This window comes from Meles meles, chromosome 19 (genome assembly GCF_922984935.1).
Source record: "Meles meles chromosome 19, mMelMel3.1 paternal haplotype, whole genome shotgun sequence".
Taxonomy (NCBI): domain Eukaryota; kingdom Metazoa; phylum Chordata; class Mammalia; order Carnivora; family Mustelidae; genus Meles; species Meles meles.
Window position 1 is genome coordinate 34,226,508 of NC_060084.1, and position 20,037 is coordinate 34,246,544.

The window sequence follows — 20,037 nt, forward strand, 5'->3', positions numbered from 1 at the left end:
CACATCGTGCTACAGAGAGCCTGAGTAGGAGAGTACAGAAAATGGGTCTTTGCATTTGACAATAGTTGTCATTGTTGGCATTCAGGAAAGTGGTTTCAGTTTGAATGGGGGCAGAATCCAGATTTCAAAGGGTTGGCAGTGAAATGGAGTTTAAGCTACTTTTTTCAAAAAGTGTGGCAATAAAGACAGAGGTGGAGCAATCCTATGCCAAGGCAGTAAGGCTGAAGAAAGTGTTCTGTAGGATCAGGGAAACCCACACAGGTTTGTATGTGGGCAGGGTGAGTAAAAGAATGATGAATCAAGACCTGGGAAAGAGGCATGGCTTTGAAGCAGAAGGAAGGAGAAAACAAAGTCATGAAAGGTAGAATTTTTTAGATGAAAAAAGGAGAGGCAGTTGAAGACGTTCACAATGTTGGCTTTGGACTGTGATAAAATAAGAGTGAGAAGAGTAACAAATGAAGTTCGGTACCTGAAGATATTATTTGGGTAAGAACGAAGAATAAATTGACCAGGAGAGCTAAGAGTTTTGGAAGCTGTAGGAATTTCAGAGATTTACAGGAATGGGGATCAAGTCAGGGGTAAATACTGAGTATGGTCCCTGGCCCTGAGTCAAGAAGTACACTCAAGATTGAGTACGAAGGAAGTTCTAACCTGTGGAGCTGTTAAGGCACCCCTCCTGGGAGAGCACTTGGTAGACATTTTAGAATGAGATTGAAGAGAAAGATGGAACAGAAAGCAGATGTTGGAAATGCACTGGAAAAATGGCTAATATGGTGGTTCATTTTATAGCAGTATTATTAATATAGATAACCAGGTAGAGACCTAAAATGGATCTGTTACAAATTTGTAGATTAATGATGTTAAAACTCTTTTTTTTCCCAAGTCTTATATGGTGCTTTGAACTTAGACATATTCTGTGCGATGCGTGTCAGTATCTAAAAATCATATTACTCCTCCTTTCTTTTCTCTTAGAGATAATATACAGCACCATTTATGTAAGAGTCTCCTAAGTATAAGAAATCTTTAGAATCCTAAAGTGTGCAGCCAGAGATGGGAAGTGTTTCAAAACATTATAGGAATCTCTATAATGTATTAAGAGCCTCCTTGACTGCATAGTTTCTTTTTCCTTGATGATTTGTGGTCCACTTGAGTGTCTTCTGTTAGCACAGTTATGCTCCCGGCAGCTGCCAAAATGTGTTAGATCTGCACTCATGCTACCTGATCTTGAGTTGCTGTGGCTTTTAACCATTATGTCTTCCTTAAATTTGTTTTTGCACCTGTGCTGTCAGTTGTCATTTGCTGTTACGGGCTCTGCAAGTAGTACCCCATGTTGTTCCTTCTATACTTTGAACCAGCTGCTTCAAACCGTATGTGACCTGGGAGACAAGCTGACAGAGCCCCTCACGTGTGCGCCCATAGTGAGCGATGGTAGATGGTGAACAGTGGTGCAGAGAAACCTTTCCCCGGTCAAACCTGTGGACTCTTAAGTAGCCACTCTGATCTTTCCTGGTTTTAGATATGTTCTGAATGGCACAGGTTGCCAGGAACTTCTGTTTGGATTTGTGAAATGTTAGAATAGAGTTGAAAAGAGCTGGTTTGTAGAGGGTAGAATAATAGAAAGTCACTTTACTATATGAAAGGAAAGTTATTATTATATATATATGCTGCCTCCTCCCCACCTTTTTTTACTAAAAAGCCCAAGTAAATAGCATATGAATATTGCAAGGTGGGGGAGACAGTTTTTGACTAACATTCAAATGTTGAGATAACCAGTTACAGCCAAATGCAAATAATGGATACTTGGGTCCACAGATGCTTATCCATGCAGTTGATGGCTCGACATCTAGACTGCGGTAATACTGTATATTTGTATGCTTTATTGTTCACTTCTGAATTTGAACATAAAAATCAATTGTTGCTACTTAGTAATTCACAAGAGTAAATTATTAATGAAAAAGTGGGAGTCTGAATCTCAAGGGATAATTATTCCTTTCTTTGGGGAGTACACCCAGATTTGTGCATGTGAAGCTGTAACAAGCTCTTAGCACAACTGTCCCTCAAAACTATGTATTTAATATTGTAGTAATAGTTTTAGTTTCTTAGGGAATAATGTCAGATGACTGCTTGTATTGGGCATTTCTCTGCCAGTTGTCCTGGTGCTTATACACTGAGAGCCACCGGAGCTCTCCTGAGGCCTTCTATGATCTCTTCAGAGGATCTAACTTTTACTTAATTTTTTTCTCTGAAAGATGGTAATCTAAATAGTATCTGGATACCTCCCCAAGAATACTTCTTGCTGTGAAATGATGCATAGGCAATGAAATGTAAATTGATTTGTTTGTAAATAACACATCAGATTTATAATTCTAGAGTGTGTATTTTCTGTAGGTTCAAATGTATAAAATCGATGAAGTTGATAAAAACATACAGACTTCTGTGATCATCATTAAACAAATTATATGTGGGAAATCTGTGTACCTTCTCAATTTTGCTGTGAACCTGTAACTGCTTGAAAAAATAAAGTCTTTTTTAAAAAACCGAAGTCAGGATTATCACTCATCTTTGCAGTTACCTGTTGTGTCAGCATCCAGTTTAATTTTCCTTTTTTTTTTTTTTTTGGTTGCATAGCATTGAGAACATCCTAAATTAGTCAGTACAATTACAATTAATTAGTTATGGCTCTTCTTGAAGATTATACCACTCCAGAAATAGTGGGAAATATTTGTTTCACAGATGAATCACTCAAAATATTTCAAAACTGCTAACATTTCTTATCTTAAATGTCAGGTAAGAATCAAGCAAAACAAAACACCAAAGCTATCACTAATGTAGCATCTCAGTGTGTTATGTATCCATTTTAAATATTTTTTATTTAAATTAGGAAATAAGGAGAATACCAAAATAATATATGCACATGGTTAAAATAGTACTGAGGGTTTTTGTAAGAAACAGTAACAGTCCCTTACTTCCTAAAGGCAACTACTTTTTACTGTTTTTAGCTGTTTGTTTTGATGGTTACCTAAAGAATTATAAATAATATACTGCTGTTTCTTATAAATTTTAGGCATTATCTACTTTCCTTAATAGATGAGGTGGGGCACCTGGGTGGCTCAATCAGTTAAGCATCCAGTTCTTGGTTTCAGCTTGGGTCCATGATCTCGTGGTTCTGGATGGAGCCCCTCACTGGGCTTTCCACTCATTGTAGAGTCTGCTTCAGATTCTCTCTCCCTCACCCTCAAACTGACTCTCTCAGTCTGACTCAAATGAATAAATAGAATCTCCCCCCCCCCAAAAAAAAATCAATGAAGCAAAAACTACCCTCCATTTTCCCATTTGCTATGGTCTGAATCTTTGTGTTCTGTCACAGTTCAAATGGTGAGATCCCAATGCCTGATTAAGATAGTATTAGGAGGGGAGCCTGGATGGCTCAGTGGGATAAAGCCGTTGCCTTCGGCTCAGGTCATGATCTCGGGGTCCTGGGATCGAGTCCCACATAGGGCTTTCTGCTTGGCGGGAAGCCTGCTTCTCTCTCTCTCTCTGCCTGCCTCTCTGCTTATTTGTGATAAATAAATAAAATCTTTAAAAAAAAAAAAAGACAGTATTAGGAGGTGGGACCTTTGGGAGGTGATTAAGCCACAAGGGGCTTGAATGAAGTTAATACCCTTATAAAAGAGGCCCAGGAGAACTCCTTTGCTTCTTCCACCACATGGAAATACAACAGGAGGTCTGTACCCAGAAAGAAAGCCCTCACCCAAGCACACTGGCACTCTGATCCTAGGTTTCCAGCTGCCAGAACTGTCAGAAGTTTCTGTCGTTTCTATGCCACCCAGTCTGGTATTTTGTTACAGCAGTATGAATGGACTAAGATACCTATATAGTTATTTTGTTTTTAACTAAAGCAAGAAGCAAGGTTTATATAGTTTTATGACTTATGTAAATATTACTGCAAAGCCCAGTATTGTATTACATTATGTATTCCTTCTGATACAGCTTTTAATTTTTACTGTAATTTATCTGCCCTGTTTTCATTTACTTGTGAAATATGATTTAAACACCCTTAGTTTTGTACAGATACTCATTGAACTTCCTTTTCCAGGAGAACACTCCTTGAGCCTCCTTCCCTCCTCCACTCAGCTAGTTCCTCAGCGTGTTTGCTGCACAGCTATAGTCTTTGGACTTCTATTTGCCAGTCTTGGATTGGATTTACTAATTACTTCATCTCCTTTATTTTTGGTGGCCTTCATCTTCAGATAGTTTCTCAAAAAACTGAGAGAGTGATTTTGTTGGCTTTTAGCATATCTATAAATGTCTTTAATATGAATGGTTTAGAATTATAGATTGAAAATCACTTTCCCTTAGAATTTGGAATGTATTGCTATCCTTTTTTTCCCCCAGTTGTCCAGATCTATGTTGAGAATTTCTGATATTCTGATTGGGATTCTTTTGTATGTGCCCTGTTCCCATCCTGCCCCCAGGATTTTTTTCTTGTGGGCCTTTAAAAAGTAATCATGCTTGGATATTCCTTGGAACCTTTCAGAATAGTAGCTGTGTGCTTTAGTTCCCAAACAGGATTTGATGTAATTTTTTCACTAATCATACATGGGGTCTTATCTGGGAAATTATTTGTTTTACTTCTTTATTAATTGCCATTCTGTTTTTGTTTTAATTTTGATTTTGTTTTGGAGTGTCACTTATTTGGGTTTTGGATATCCTAGATAGACCCTTAAAGTTTCTTTTCCCTCCTGTTTTTCCGTTTGTTTTGTGGTACTTTTGGAGAGGTTTCTTCCACTGTGTCTTTGAAATTCTTCTGTTGACTTGTATTTTGGCCATCATATCCTTAATTTACTAGTATTCTGACTTTGATTATTTGTCTTTCTTTAGCATCTTGATTTCTGTTAGATGAACTCATTATCAGATTATATGTTTTTGAAAGCACTAATTAAACTTTTGTTGAACTTTTCTTTGCTACCCTGCATTTATTACCTGTTTTCCCTTTAGTTTATGTTCTACTCTGTTGGTACCTGACTTTCATATTTGAGATCTTAATCTGGCAGGGGTCCTTTTTATATTTCATATGGAATCTGAAAAACTAGTTGGAAGCCTTGTGTCTGGGCAGGATCTGCTGATATGTGGGCTTTACAAATTGGATCAATTGGAGAGAGAACCCCTATTTGAGAGGATACTTGTTTCAGAAGCTTTTTATCTGGAGAAGAAACCTCTTCTCTCTGGGTTGGCTAATAATTGCTGGCATTCCACTGAGTGGGTGTGATCAGCTTTTTCTCATCTGGTGGCTGCACAGTAGTCTCAACAGTATTTGACTCAAGAATTCAACCGTGCACTTATGCTAAACAGGCAGTATTACTTAAATATTAACAGGTAGCCAGGAGATTCCCATTCTGAGTAAGATAGAACAACCCTGTCACTCCTACTGAATATAATTAGAAAACCTGGACAGAATCCATGGAGCAGCTAATACGAGGGCTCTTAAATTAAATAGTAGGCAGACTGGGTTAGAAAACCAGAATTCAGAGCACCACCAAATCAGTGGTGAGTTTGCCATTTTTTCCTCTTTTTGGTCCCTTATCCTGATTCAGCGTCACTCAGCCTGAAGGTGGAAATGATCACCAGCGCATGAAAAGAGCAGTAGGAGAAGCCCTCTGGTTTAGGCTCCAGGGGCAGAAAAGGGAGCACCTAATAGAGGGCAAAGGCCTTTTTCTTCATTCCAGTGCATACCAGCTTCCAGCCAATCCTGTGATGGTGACAGGGGGAGGTTGCAGGAACCAAAGTTCTGAGGGAGGAGAACCTTCCTCTCCAGTTGGTGCAGTTGTGGTCCCAAGAGGATGGGGGCCAGCCTCATTACTTTGCGTGTATCTCTGGGATGACCCAGGCAGAGCTGTAGAAGTGCAAGGCAAAGTAGGGTAATCAAAGCCCCAGCTTTGTAACTGGAAGACTGAAGAAAAGAGCCTCAGGGAACCAGAAACCAGAAAGAAACCATAAAAATATGGCAAAGAGGGTAGAGCTCAGAAAAGTGACTCTGTAAAGTTTTGATGATCTCCTGGGTTTATCCCAAAGCTACACATGTGTGGATCTGCTTTTCATCAGCATAACAAAGACTTAAAAACTGAACTAACAGAAAAACTACCATCTAGGTCCCAGACTGGCCTCTGGTAGCACACATGTGGGACAGATAAGGATAACATTGCAGAGACTTTAAAAACTGAATTAGCACTAGAAACACAGCTCACTGAAGAAAAGTTGCAGCTTGCAGTCTGAATCTAACTAGGTCAATTACCTGTTAGAACAGAAGTATCAACATTCATCCTAGGATTTAAATAAGACTCAGAGTCTCATAATATTTAGAATGAATACAATACAAAATCACTTGGCATACGAAGAACAAGGAAAATATCAACTCTACTGAGAGGAAAGACAGCAGACACCAATGCCAAGATGACACAGATGTTAGAATCATCTAACAAAGACTTTTTTAAAAAAATTTATTTATTTGAGAGCATGCCCACTAGTGGGGGGTGGGCAGCATGAGAGACTCTCCAGCGGACTCCCTGCAAAGCGTAGAGCCCAACCTGTGACTGGATCTCCTAACCCTGAGATCATCACCTGAACCAGAATTGAGAGCTCATCCCTCCCAGAATCAACCCTCATCCGACTGAGCCACCCCGGCATCCTTTGTCTGTCCTATCTCCACACCCATTGTGGAGCCCAGTGCAGAGCTCAAACTCATGACCCCAAGATCAAGAGACCTGAGCTGAGATCAGGACTCAGACACTTAACTGACTGAGCCATCCAGGTGCCCCATCTAACAAAGACTTGAAAAACATCTATTATAAAAATGTTCCAGCAGACAATCACAAATACTCTTAAAAGTAATTAAAAAATAGAAAGTTTCAGCGGAGAAATAGAGGATACAAAGAACCAAATGGAAAGGTTAGCAGTAAAAAATACAGTAACCTAAATTAACTCACTGGATAGGCTTGATTTTAAAATGGACATGACAGAAGAGTCACTGAGTTTGAAGACAGAAAAAAGAAGGTGTCTAGGAGTGTCCAGTTGGCTCAGATTGTTAAGCGTCTGCCTTTGGCTCCGGGCATGATCCCAGAGTCCTGGGATCAAGCCATCGTTGGGCTCTGTGCTCAGTGGGGAGCTTGCTTCTCCCTCTCCCTTTGCTGTTCCCTCTGCTTGTACAATCTTGTTTCCTGTATCAAATAAATAAAATCTTAAAAAAAGAAAGTAGAAGTTATCTAGTCTGAATGAGAGGAGACAGGAGTGTGGCGTTAAAAAAAAAAAAAAGATATGGAGAAATAATGGCTAAAGATTTCCAGAACCTGGCAGAAGATGTAAACATAATTTAAGAAGCTCAGTGAAGGGGCGCCTGGGTGGCTCAGTGGTTTAAGCCGCTGCCTTCGGCTCAGGTCATGATCTCAGGGTCCTGGGATCGAGTCCCGCATTGGGCTCTCTTAGCCTGCTTCCCTCTCACTCTCTCTGCCTGCCTCTCTGCCTATTTATGATGTCTCTCTGTCAAATAAATAAATAAAATCTTTAAAAAAAAAAAAAAAAGAAGCTCAGTGAACACAAATGGATTAAGTTCCAAGACTTCCAAACCCAGACATCATAACCACAGTGCTGAAAACTAAAGACAAATGAAAAATTACGAAAGCATTTAGAGAAAAACACATGTAGAATAACAGCAACTAGAATAAGTACAGTTTCTCATCAGAAACTACAGAGGCCAGAGAAATGACACAATATTTTTGAAGTGGTAAAAAATAAACAAAAAAATGTTACCCAAAAATTCCCTATCCAGTGAAGTTATCCTTCAAGAATGAAAGTGAAATAAAGCATAATAAAAATTCTCATTTGAACAAAAACTAAAATGAAATCATTGCCAGTAGCCAGTTCCAAAAGAATTGGTAAGGTAAGTTCTTCAGACAGAAATGATAAATACGTGGATAAATGTAATAGATTACCTTAGCTTCTTGAGTTCTTTAAAATGAGTTAATTGTTGAAAATAAAATTTATAATGTAGTCTGATGGGATTTCAAATGTGTATACATGTAGTTTATGTGATTAACTGTAACGTACAAGGGAGGGCAGAGAAAATAGAGACCAAGGTAAAGGATGATAGTGATGTTCTAAAATTTATACCCAGGGGCTTTAAGTTAGGGAAGTGACTGAATGATGACCCAGAGAAGTCAGTGCCACTGCAGGAAGATTTTGATTATATCTTCTGGGAGAAGGGTGCATACTTCATTATGCTGGGCTGTAGGTGAAGCATTGGGCTTTGGTCAGGAGGCAGAAGCAGGAGCAAGGGGGAGGGCAAGGCAGGATAGAATAAACCATTTGGAATTGACTACTTTGGGTAATTTCAGTGACTTTGGGGCATAAAGGCTGGTTTTAGTTGTCTGGTTCCTGGCCCAGGCTTGATACAAGGTAAGGGAAATACTGGTTAGTGTATGAGTTAGATAAAGAGATGGGTGTGGGGGCATAGCACTAGATCATTCAATCTGGACACATGTTCAGCCCTGCTAGAAATTAGAGGTAAGTCTCTTCTCAGGTCTGACAGGCCCCCTAAGATGTCAGAGCATCATAAGATAGAGAAAATAAAAGCATGACTAGTGCAGATGATAAGGTTTTATACATTCTTGAAATGATAAAATAATGACTTTGAAGTGGATCAGGTATGTTATAATTGACAGCATGACTGCTTTAAAAACTATACAAAGAGATATGGTAAAAAATACAATAAATTATAATACTAAAGAATGTTTGTATAGTGCAAAAGAAGGCCATGTAGGGAAAAAAAGGAATTAAAAGTCAAGAACAAGCAGAAAATAAATAAATGGTGGACTTAAATCCAAACAATTTCATTAAAAGTAAATAGTATAAACACACCAATTAAAAGAGATTGTCAGAGTGGATTTAAAAAACATAACCAAACTATGGTGTCTTCATGAAAGTTATTTCAAATATAATGATACAGATTATGAAAAAGTGCTCCACGTCACTCGGCATCAGGGAAATACAAATCAAAACCACAATGAGATATCACCTCACACCAGTCGGAATGGCTAAAATTAACAAGTCAGGAAATGACAGATGCTGGCGAGGATGTGGAGAAAGGGGAACCCTCCTACACTGTTGGTGGGAAGGTAAGCTGGTGCAACCACTCTGGAAAACAGCATTTAGGTTCCTCAAAATGTTGAAAATAGAACTACCCTATGACCCAGCAATTGCACTACTGGGTATTTACCCTAAAGATACAAACGCAGTGATCCGAAGGGGCATGCGCACCCGAATGTTTACAGCAGCAATGTCTACAATAGCCAAACTATGGAAAGAACCTAGATGTCCATCAACAGATGAATAGATAAAAAAGATATGGTATATATACACAATGGAATACTATGCAGCCATCAAAAGAAATGAAATCTTGCCATTTGCGATGACGTGGATAGAACTAGAGGGTATCATGCTTAGTGAAATAAGTCAATCGGAGAAAGACAACTATCATATGATCTCCCTGATATGAGGACGTGGAGATGCAACATGGGGGGTTAGGGGGATAGGAGAAGAATAAATGAAACAAGATGGGATTGGGAGAGAGACAAACCATAAATGACTCTTAATGTCACAAAACAAACTGAGGGTTGCTGGGGGGAGGGAGGGTTGGGAGAGGGGGAGTGGGGTTATGGACATTGGGGAGGGTATGTGGTATCGTGAGTGCTGTGAAGTGTGTAAACCTGGCGATTCACAGACCTGTACCCCTGGGGATAAAAATACATTATATGTTTATAAAAAAATAAATAAATAAAAAATTTAAAAAAAAAAAATAAATATAATGATACAGATTAAGTTCAAATGAGAATAAAACATACTGTGCAGCTATTAATCAGAACAGAGCTGGAGTGACAATATTACTGTCAGACAAAGCCTTCAGAGCAAAGAGGAATATTTACATAATGATAAGAGGGTCCATTCACCAAGAAGATTTAACAGTGCTTAAATATGTATATTCCTAATAGTACAGCTACAAAACATATGAAGCAAAACCTGGGGGAACTGACAGGGGAAAAGGATACAATTATAATTGGAAACTTCAGCATCCTCTCAACAAATGACAGAACCATCAGAACATCAGCAAGAATAAGAACTCAACATCATTAGCCAGACAGATCCAAATGGTTGTTTTTTGAACATTGCCCAACAATAGCAGAATGTACGTTCTTTCCAGGTATCCACAGAACGTCTGTCAAGATAGACCATATCCATAAAACAAATCTCAACAAATTTAAAAGAATAGAAGTTATTTAGAGTGTGTTCTCTAATTATCAAGTAATCAAACTAGAAATCAATAACAAAGATAACCAGAAAATCTTCAAATATTTGTAAACTAAGCAACATTCCTCTGAATATTGAATAATTTCTAGAGAAATTTTAAAAATACATTGAACTAAATAAATGAAAATACAGCATATGAAAATGTATGGGATGTAGCTTAAATAAAGTATTAGTGCTGAAAGACAAATTTATAACTACTTTAGAAAAGAAGAAAGTCTCAAATCAGTAATTGAAGCTCCCACTTACAGGAATGAGAAAAAAATAAAAAGAGCAAAATAAGTGCAAAGCAAGCAACAGGAGGGAGTAGCAGAAGTCAATGAATTTGAAAACTGAAAGAATAGAGAAAAATCAATGAAATAATAAGCTTGTTTTTTGAAAAAAAAAAAAATCAATAAAATTGACCTCTTAGTAACCCTTAAGAAAGCAGACAGAAATTGCTAATGTCAGGAATGAAACAGGGTATCAACTGTAGAATAGACCCTGCAGACATCAAAAAGATAAGAAAACACTACAGACAACTCTGCACGTATAAAGTTGACAGCTTAGTAAAAATGGGCCAATTCCTCAAAAAGTACAAACTACCATAACTTACCCAAGATTAGATAGATCATTTGGATAGACTTATAGCTATTAAGGAAGTTGAATTAATAATTTGATAATTCTTATAAAGGATATCTCCAGGCCCAGATTGTTTCACAGGGGAAGTCTACAAAATGTTTTGAAAAGAATTAATGTCAATTCTACACAATCTTTTCTAGAAAATACAAGAGGAGAGAATACCTTCTTCAGTCACTCATTATTATCCTGATGCTAAAACCCGACAAAGATGGTACAAATGGAAACTACAGACTAAAGTTCCTCATGAATATAGTTGCAAAAAATGTGAAAATTCTTAACAAATATTAGCAGGTAGCATTCATCAAAATATTTATATATCAGGACCAAGTGGCAGTTATTCCAGGGATACAAGACTGGTTCAGTATTCAAAAAATCAGTCAGTGCAACTACCATATTAACAGGCTAAAGAAGTGAAGTCACGTGAGAACATTTGATACAGTAAATAAAGCATTTAACAAGTTTCAATACCTATTCATATTCCTGTTCCTAGATAAGTAGGAATACAGGATGACCTCCTCAACATGATTTTTTTTAATATATAAAAATCTAACATCAAAGGGGTGCTTGGGTGGCTTAGTTGAGTGTCTCTGCCTTCAGCTTGGGTTGTAATCGCAGGGTCCCCCCGACTTGTGTGTGCTCACTCTTTCTTTCTCAAATAAATAAGTAAAATCTTAAAAAAAAAAAAAAAAAAAGGAAAGAAAGAGAAAAAGAGAAAATCCCAAGGAGTCTATAAGAAAAAAATCCTAGAACTAGAAATAGGTTTAGCAAGGTCAAAATCTATTTATTAGCAGTGAACACTGAAATCAAAATAGAGTGCCGTGTTCTGTCACTCCAAAAATCAAGTATTTGGGTGTACAGGGTTTGTATGCTCAAAACCATAAAACACTGATGAAAGAAAGCAAAGATCTAGAGAAATAGACTTTATTCTTATAGCAGGAGACTCAGCAAATGTCTGTTATCCTCAAGTCAGTCTGCTAGTTTAACAAAACTGCTAAATGATACCTAAACAAGATTATTGTAAAATTTATATGGAAAGGCAAAGGAACTAGAATAGCTAAGAACAATTTTATAATGAATAAAATAGCAATTACTGTTACTATCCAGTTTCAAGACCTTCTGTTATTACAGTAATCAAGATTGTGTTGCATTGGGGCACCTGGGTGGGTCAGAAAGTTGGGCCTCTGCCTTTGGCTCAGGTCATGGTACTGGGGTCTTGGGATCAAGCCCCCGTCAGGCATTCTGCTTGGCAGGGGGGCGGGGGGGGTCTGCTTCTCCCTCTCCCTCTGCTGCTCCCCCTGCTTGTGCTCTCTCTCTCTGTCAAATGAGTAAATAAAATCTTAAAAAAAAAAAAAAAGATTCTGTTCTGTTGCATTGATGAAGGAATAGATACCTAAGCCAGTGGAACAGAATAGGGAACCCAGAAATAGCCCCACAAAAGTATGACCAAATGATTTTTGACACCTGCAAAAGTAATTAGAGAAAGGATATTCTTTTCCAGAAATGGTGCTGGAGCAATTAGATATCCATAAGCAAAAACATGAACCTCACCCTAAATCTCATGTCTTATACAAAAGCCAACTCAAAATGGGTTGTAAATATAAATGTAAGACTTTTGGAAGATTAACACAGGAGAACTATCTGGGATCTGGGGCTTGGTGAAGAAAAAGCCAATGAACTAAACTTCCCTAAAATTAAAAACTGTCTCCTGTCACAAAAGACCCTGTTAAGAGGATGAAAAAGCAAACTAGAGAACAAAATATTTGTAAGCTGCACATCTGAGAAAGGACTCCTATCTTTCTAGAATATATCAACAACTCCCAAAACCCAACATAAAACCCAAATATTCCAGTTAGAAAATGGACCAAAAAATTGAGCGGACATTTCGCAAAGGAGGGATATAGATGGCCAATAACACATGCAGAGATACTCAGTATCACTTGCCATTAGGGAAATACAAACTAAGATCATGATGAGATACACTATATTCTTAATAGAACAGCTAAAATAAAAAATAGTAGCACTGTCAACTGCTTGTGAGGATGAGGAAAAACTGGATCTCTTGATCTCATACATTGTTGTGGGAATGGAAAATGTTACAGTTATTCTGGAGCACAGTTTGGCAGTTCCTTGAAATCTAACCATGCACCTACCATATGGCTCAGCATTTATTCCAGAGAAATGAAAAATTAAATTCACATGAAAACCTGTTCATGAAAATTGTTCATAGTAGCTTCATTTGTAATGGCTCCAAACAGGAACAACCAAAATGCCACTCAGTAGATAGGGGTTAAAAACCTGTAGTTCATCTGTATCATGGAATAGTACTCAGCAATAAAAAGGAATGAGCTTGATACATGTAACAGCTTGAATGGGTTTCAAGAGCATCATGTTGAGTGAAAAAGGCCAATCGGGAGGGGCCTGGGCGGCTCAGTCAGTTAAGCGTCTGCCTTTGGCTCAGGTCATGATCCTAAGGTCTTGGGATTGAGCCCTGCATCCAGCTACCTACTCAGTGGGGAACCTGCTTCTCCTTTTCCCTCTGCTGCTCTGCTCTCCCAGCTTGTGCTTTCTCTTACTCTCTATCAAATAAATAAGTAAAATCTTAAGAAAAAGGCCAATCTCAAAAGGCAGAAACTGTATAATTCTATTTATGTAACATTCTTGAAGTCACAATATGATAGAGACAAAAACATGAGCAATTGTTGGGGGTCAGGATGGTGCCGGTAGAAGTAGGGGTAAGTAGGACTAACGGGTGGCTTGAAGGTAATCTTTGTGGTGATGGAGTCATTATGCTGATTGAAGTGGTATTTGCTTGAATGTGATAAAATGGCATAGAACTGTGTACACACTGTATCAGTGTGAGTGCCCTGGTTTTGATACTGTGCTGTAATTAGGTAAGATACAAGTAGTGATTGAAAAGGACTGGGCGAAGAGTACACAGAACCTTTATGTCCTGTCTTTGCAGCCTCCTGGAAACCCATGATTATTTCAAAATAAAAATGTTTTTAAAGAGAAATAACTCAAAAACGCAACCTAAATGCAGCATAGTTTCAAACAAGTGGTAGCAAAATGTCCATTTGGACATGTTCAGGGAGGCTGACATCAGTATTTAGCACTCTGCTCACACCTTCAGGAGAAAAGGATGTTCAGTTACGGTACTTTGTGTTTAACGCAGTTACCATGTCGCAAGATTAGCAGACTGCTCTAATAACAACCAGCACACCTTTGTCCTGCACTAGTCATCTCCCATCTTTACCACCAAGCCCACCTACATGCCAGGTTTATCTAGAGGACCTAAGGAAGCAAAGATCTTGTGATTGAACATGATACAGCTTAGATCAGATGTTTCCTCTCTGACATTTTCCTCCTGTTTCTACTCACAGGGATATGTACTCATTGGTATATGAATTCTCCCTGAAGCTGTGTGACCCCTGTGACAACAAGCAGGCAGTGGGGCAGGGCTACAGAACCTCACCGGAGCTCTTCAGTAGCAACATTTGGGGGAACGCCATTCTGATTTTCGTGTTTCCAGGCTCATTTCTTATAAATGTCCTTCCAGAAAATTTGCACTAATATTTTAGGAGTGTTACTATTTAGGAAGCACTTACTAGATACAAGACATTGTTGTCAGAATTTTACTATCTCATCGAATTTCCTCAAAACACCTGGGATCACACCATCTTCTTCTCACTCCTGTACGTGGGGACATGAGGTTAGAGGGGCTGTGGAACTGCACCAAGACCTCCAGACCCCCATAGCTGGGGTTTGAGCCCAGGAACAGGCTCCAGTGCCCACATTACTAAGTGTATCCCACCATGCCTGAGTGTGTGCGTGCATGCATGTTCATTGTTCACATCATTCACACTTTGGCCTCTGGGAGCAACCTAATTGGCGGGAGAACCCTGTTCCCTTTCTTACCTCACTGAGGCCTTATTTAATACCAGATTTACTAGAAACTCTGGTTTTCTATCTGAGAGGGGGCAGTACTATCCAGCACTCTCTGGTTCTTTCTATTTAGATCTACATTTAAACAGTCTACCCTTTCTATTAAAAAAAAAAAAAAGACATAAAATTATATAGACTATGCATTGTTCTAGCCAGCTGGGGGATTTATTTTATTTTATTTTTTTAAAGCTTTCAGAATCTGGAAACTAAGGGCAATAGTAGCAAAGCAAAAGTCAAGGTTTATTCTGGAGTAAACTGTTTGACTTGATTATCTTATCTCTTAATTATGTCATTGTATTGATAAATACCTGATGGCAAGCAAATTGTTTGTTCTTTATAGATATAAATAAATCCAGTCTTGTCCTTACCCACTGTGCAGTTGGGCATACCCCAAAGATCACATTGTAGGATACATTATTGAAAATGTTAACACGGGCTTTTCAGGCAAAATTTTCAAGTCTAACAGAAACGACTAAGCAACATACATCTGTTATCTTGAATCTTTTATTTAGAATGTGGCATTTTTTTTCCCAAGTTATTAGCATGCTTTTGATTTTTGTACAGCTTGACATTTGTCATTATGTGTAACATAATCGGTGCTATAAAGAGCTTTTGTAAATTGATCTAATTTCTTAACTCCTCTTTACAGGAATATATTAAAGGAATCTGTGAACCTGAACTAGAAGAAAGAGAATGTTACCCCAAGGCCATGCACTGCATTTTTGTTGGGGCCCAGAGTCTGTTTCTGAAAAGCTTGATTCAGGACACCTGTGCCGATCTCTGCATTCTGGACATTGGTCTTCTTGGCATCAGAGGAAGTGCTGAAGCTGTAGTCATGGCTAGGAGTCACATTCAGCAGTTTGTAAAGCTCTTTGAAAATAATGAGAACCTACCCAACAGTCAGAAAGAATCCGAGGTGAAAAGGGAATTTAAACAATTTGTTGAAGCTCGGGCTGACAACTATACAATGGACTTGTTGATTTTGCCCACTTCCTTGAAAAAAGAGCTTTTGACACTCACACAAGGTGAGGAGAATTTCTTTGAAACGGGAGATGATGGTGTTATTGAAATTGGAGATTCTAAACAAACAGAGTTTCCACAGAATGCTGCCACAGGGTTGAATATTTCCAGAGATGAAATTGTTTTGCAGGAAGATGCAAGAAGTAAAGCTGGCACTCCTGTTTCTGAGCTTACAAAACAAATGGACACGATCTTTTCTAGTTCACAAGATGTACTTTGTGTTCCAATAAATGGTCTAAGCCCAGATGAAGAGACATTATCCAAAGACAGAATTTGTCACAAAAGGAGATTTTCTGATTCTGAAGAAAGGCATACCAAGAAACAGTTTTCTTTGGAAAATGTTCAAGAGGGGGAGCTTCTCCATGATGGTAAGACATTAGCTGGAAGTGTAACCATTGACTTATCCGATTCTTCTGCTGATCCTGAAAATTTAAGTCCAGATGTAAAGGACACTACTGAGGAAATGGAATACAACATCCTCGTAAACTTTTTTAAAACCATGGGCTATTCCCAAGAAATTGTTGAAAAGGTCATTAGGGAGTATGGGCCATCTACTGAACCATTATTGCTCTTAGAAGAAATTGAAAAAGAAAATAAAAGGTTCCAAGAAGACAGAGAATTTTCACCTGGTACTGTGTATCCAGAGACTAACAGAACCAAAAACAAAGGTGTTTGTAGCAGTGTAAATGAGCTTACAACAGATTCCACTCCAAAGAAAACACAAACTCACACACAGCAGAATATGGTGGAAAAATTTTCTCAATTACCATTCAAAGAATCAAAACCATGTACCTCAAATTGCAAAATTAATACTTTCAGAACAGTGCCAATAGAACAGAAGCAAGAAATCTGGAGTTCAAACCAGAATTACGTTTGTAACATGGACCTTGAAACTGATGGCCTTTCACCCTCTGTTGTTCCTTCAAGTCCCAAAGAAGTTGTCAGTTTTGTTTCAAGAGGAGCTTCAAGTCACCAGCCCAGAATTCCAGTTTTTCCTGAAAATGGTTTGCAGCAGCAAGCAGAGCCCTTACTTCCAAGTAGTATGAAGTCTCCCTGTGAAAACCGTTCAGGGTGTTGTAGCTCTCCCCAGTCTAAGCCAAATTGTCCACCCCTTTCTCCACCAATGCCACTGCCCCAGCTGTTACCTTCAGTTACTGACGCAAGGTTGGCAGGACCGTCTGATCATATTGATTCCTCCGTCACTGGCGTTCAAAGGTTCCGAGATACTCTGAAAGTACCCTACAAGCTGGAATTAAAAAATGAGCCAGGGAGAACGGATTTGAAGCACATTGTTATAGATGGGAGCAATGTCGCAATTACGTAAGTCCACTATTTGCACGTTATATTATAGTTGCAAATAGGGCCCTAAGCAGTGTCTCAGAATTACATGCAGTAGAAGGAACTTACGCTATGCTTCTGTCTAGCTGATCTATTTTCTTACCTGGAAAAAAAAAAACATGAAGCAGCTGTTTGGAAAGTTGTGTTATTCCATCTTCTGGAGTTGTAAACTTTGCTTTTCATCTTGCTGAACCTAAATTCCTGAGGGTGAGAGATAATAGAAAAATTGTCTTCACTTTTGCATTGCCTAGTCAGTGATAACAGTATAGAGATTTTTACAGCATTAGCTGCTTTTTTTTTTTAATCATTAGGTTCTTAATACCATGAATTCCATTAGGTTCTGAATATGAGGATGGAGCTTAAAGCTGAAAAGATTTTTCTATCTCTTTATGCTACAGTATGTTAGGGTTCTAGGCAAGAGTGCAGTGATAATGGATGTGCTGTACTTCTGTTGTTCTTTGTTAATAGAGTGATAGCAATTTCCTTTCTAAGGAAGTTCATCAGTTTGAGCTTCTTCATGGTCCCTGCTGCTACGAAAAGCTTGTATATTTGCTTTTAGCAAAAAGAGTTAAATGATCATTTCTATTTAACCTGTCTTGGAACCCTCTAAAGAGTCTGTATTTTATACATCTGGTACAAGGTTGGGTTTCTTCTTTAAGGGGAGGTTTAATACAATGACTAAGAAGAGGAGAGGGGATCAAGTGGGAGTCTCTGCCCTGCAGTGGACCAGCTGTTTGACCTTATGTAGGTTTCTCTCTGCTGGGTTTCACTTGTTGTAATCTGTTGCCTTTGCCCTGTCCTAAAGGGCACCTTGATCATGCCATTTTAACAACTGGTAGGTAAAGTCTCTCTCCAGTTTTCAAAATCAGTCACTCCATTGATTTTGAAGAAGTCTGCAAGGTCTGGCATTTTAAGTGGCTGTCATTTAAGAAAAGGAGCATCTGGATGCCAGATGAAGACAGTGAAACTCTTCTAAATTTTAGCGAATGTGTATGTGACCTCTCTCCTAGGGATTCTATAAGTGCTATATATTTATTTTTTTGTCTTGTTAATTTTTTACTGAGTTTTCAAACAAATACATAAAAAGGTAGTAGAATGAATCTATTTTTGGATTTGGGATTTCCACGTGCCCATCCCCCACCTTCAATAGTTCTCAGCTCATGGCCAGTCTTGTTGAGCCTATACCCCCGCCTACTGTCTTTCACCCAAGTTATTTTAAAGAAAAGCTCAGATATGTCATTTTATCCTTAAATACTTTAATGTCTGTTTTTTAAAATAAGGATTCTTTTTATTTTTTGACTGAATTGTTGATGCTGTATTTTGCTGTCAAAAGGAAGAAGGAAAAATCCCAGCATTCCCTATGTTAATGTTTGAAGATAGGCTGGAAAAATACGTAATATACTTGTCTTCATTTCTAAATAATACTGTTTGTTGTCATTTCACTTTGTTTTTTGGCAGCTCTTTTCGGGGAAACCCAGCAAATGGCCCACAGCCGCATAGCATTATCTAAGTAAAAATGTAAAGTGCAGTTTTAGTCACCCACAGTCCAAGCCCAGCACCAGTTCCTCATTGTTTCGATTTCTTTAGCCAAGTGGTGATAATAAAATTTAGGTCATGATTGTGAGTAATAGTAATCCTTTTTCAATTTTTATAACTGGAAAGATTTCCCAAATTGGTGTTCAAGGACTAAGAAATGTAAATTAACACAGAACGAGCAGTGATGATGCCACTATTTAAAAACGTTTGGGAGTAGTAACTAATGTATTTCTCAGGGAGGTCACGATTGGAATTTAGAGTGGTACTGCCTTTCATGACAGGATTTTTTGCCTATCTAGTCCCTCCTACTTTGCCCTTAGTATGACACCCCAGAACACTTCACACGTATTTCCTAACACCCATGGGTACAGTGCCATTTCTTTTGAAAACCACTGAATTAGTGCACTAAGGGAAACCACGAGCAGACTTTCATTACTTTTCCTTTTAAAAGCTGATTATTTGGGGAGGATTGCAGTTTTCTTTGAATTCACAGATGTCTGTATTTAAAAGCAACATTTATTTATAAGGATGTATTATCCAAAAAAGACAGACTTATACTTAATTTGATAAAGATTGATCTGAAAATATCAGTAACTAAAATTAACTCTTATCCTGGAGGGAACTGCTTAATAGGACAGGGTCTTATTTTGGAATGATGGAATGTTTTAGAACAAGATCTGAGTGGTGATTGTACAATACTGTGAATGTACTAAATGCCACTGAATTGTTACTTAAAAATGATTATATTATGTGAATTTCAACTCAACATTTTTTAAATTTGGGAAAAAATTGACCCTTATTTGAGATCACTTTGATAGTAAATGTGGATTCTAGATTGTATATTCTGTGGAAGAAGTGATTTGTATGTGTCCTGTTAACTGAAATACCCCCAGGGTCCATGGTGCTGGCACATGGTGGGCACTCAGTAACATTCTTTTGAATGAATGAACTAAAGACTTAAATATTGGAATTTTTAAAATGACTTTTCCCCACTCTTTTATAACTTCCTATTCCAGTGATCAATGTAGATTAAAGTTGAACTGAGACATTTTTCAGCAGATATTTGAAATCTTAAAACTGAAAGATTTAATATGTTTTAGATACTTTTCTCTTTTAAAATGTAATCTTCACACTGATTTTGTGAGATAAAAATGATCTATACTTTTATAACATAAAATGGCTTACAAATCTTATCCAAGATTTCACAGATAGGAGATGTGGGCCCAT

The 20,037-nt window shown here is 38.1% G+C and overlaps 1 protein-coding gene across 1 annotated transcript in view; it reads left to right on the forward strand.

The window, feature by feature from the left end:
• N4BP1 (NEDD4 binding protein 1) overlaps positions 1–20,037 on the forward strand; it is a 50,112-nt gene that overhangs the window by 13,096 nt on the left and 16,979 nt on the right. The window contains exon 2 of the mRNA XM_045987314.1: positions 15,566–17,256. Coding sequence (XP_045843270.1) covers positions 15,566–17,256 — 1,691 coding nt within the window. The remainder of the gene's footprint in view (positions 1–15,565; positions 17,257–20,037) is intronic.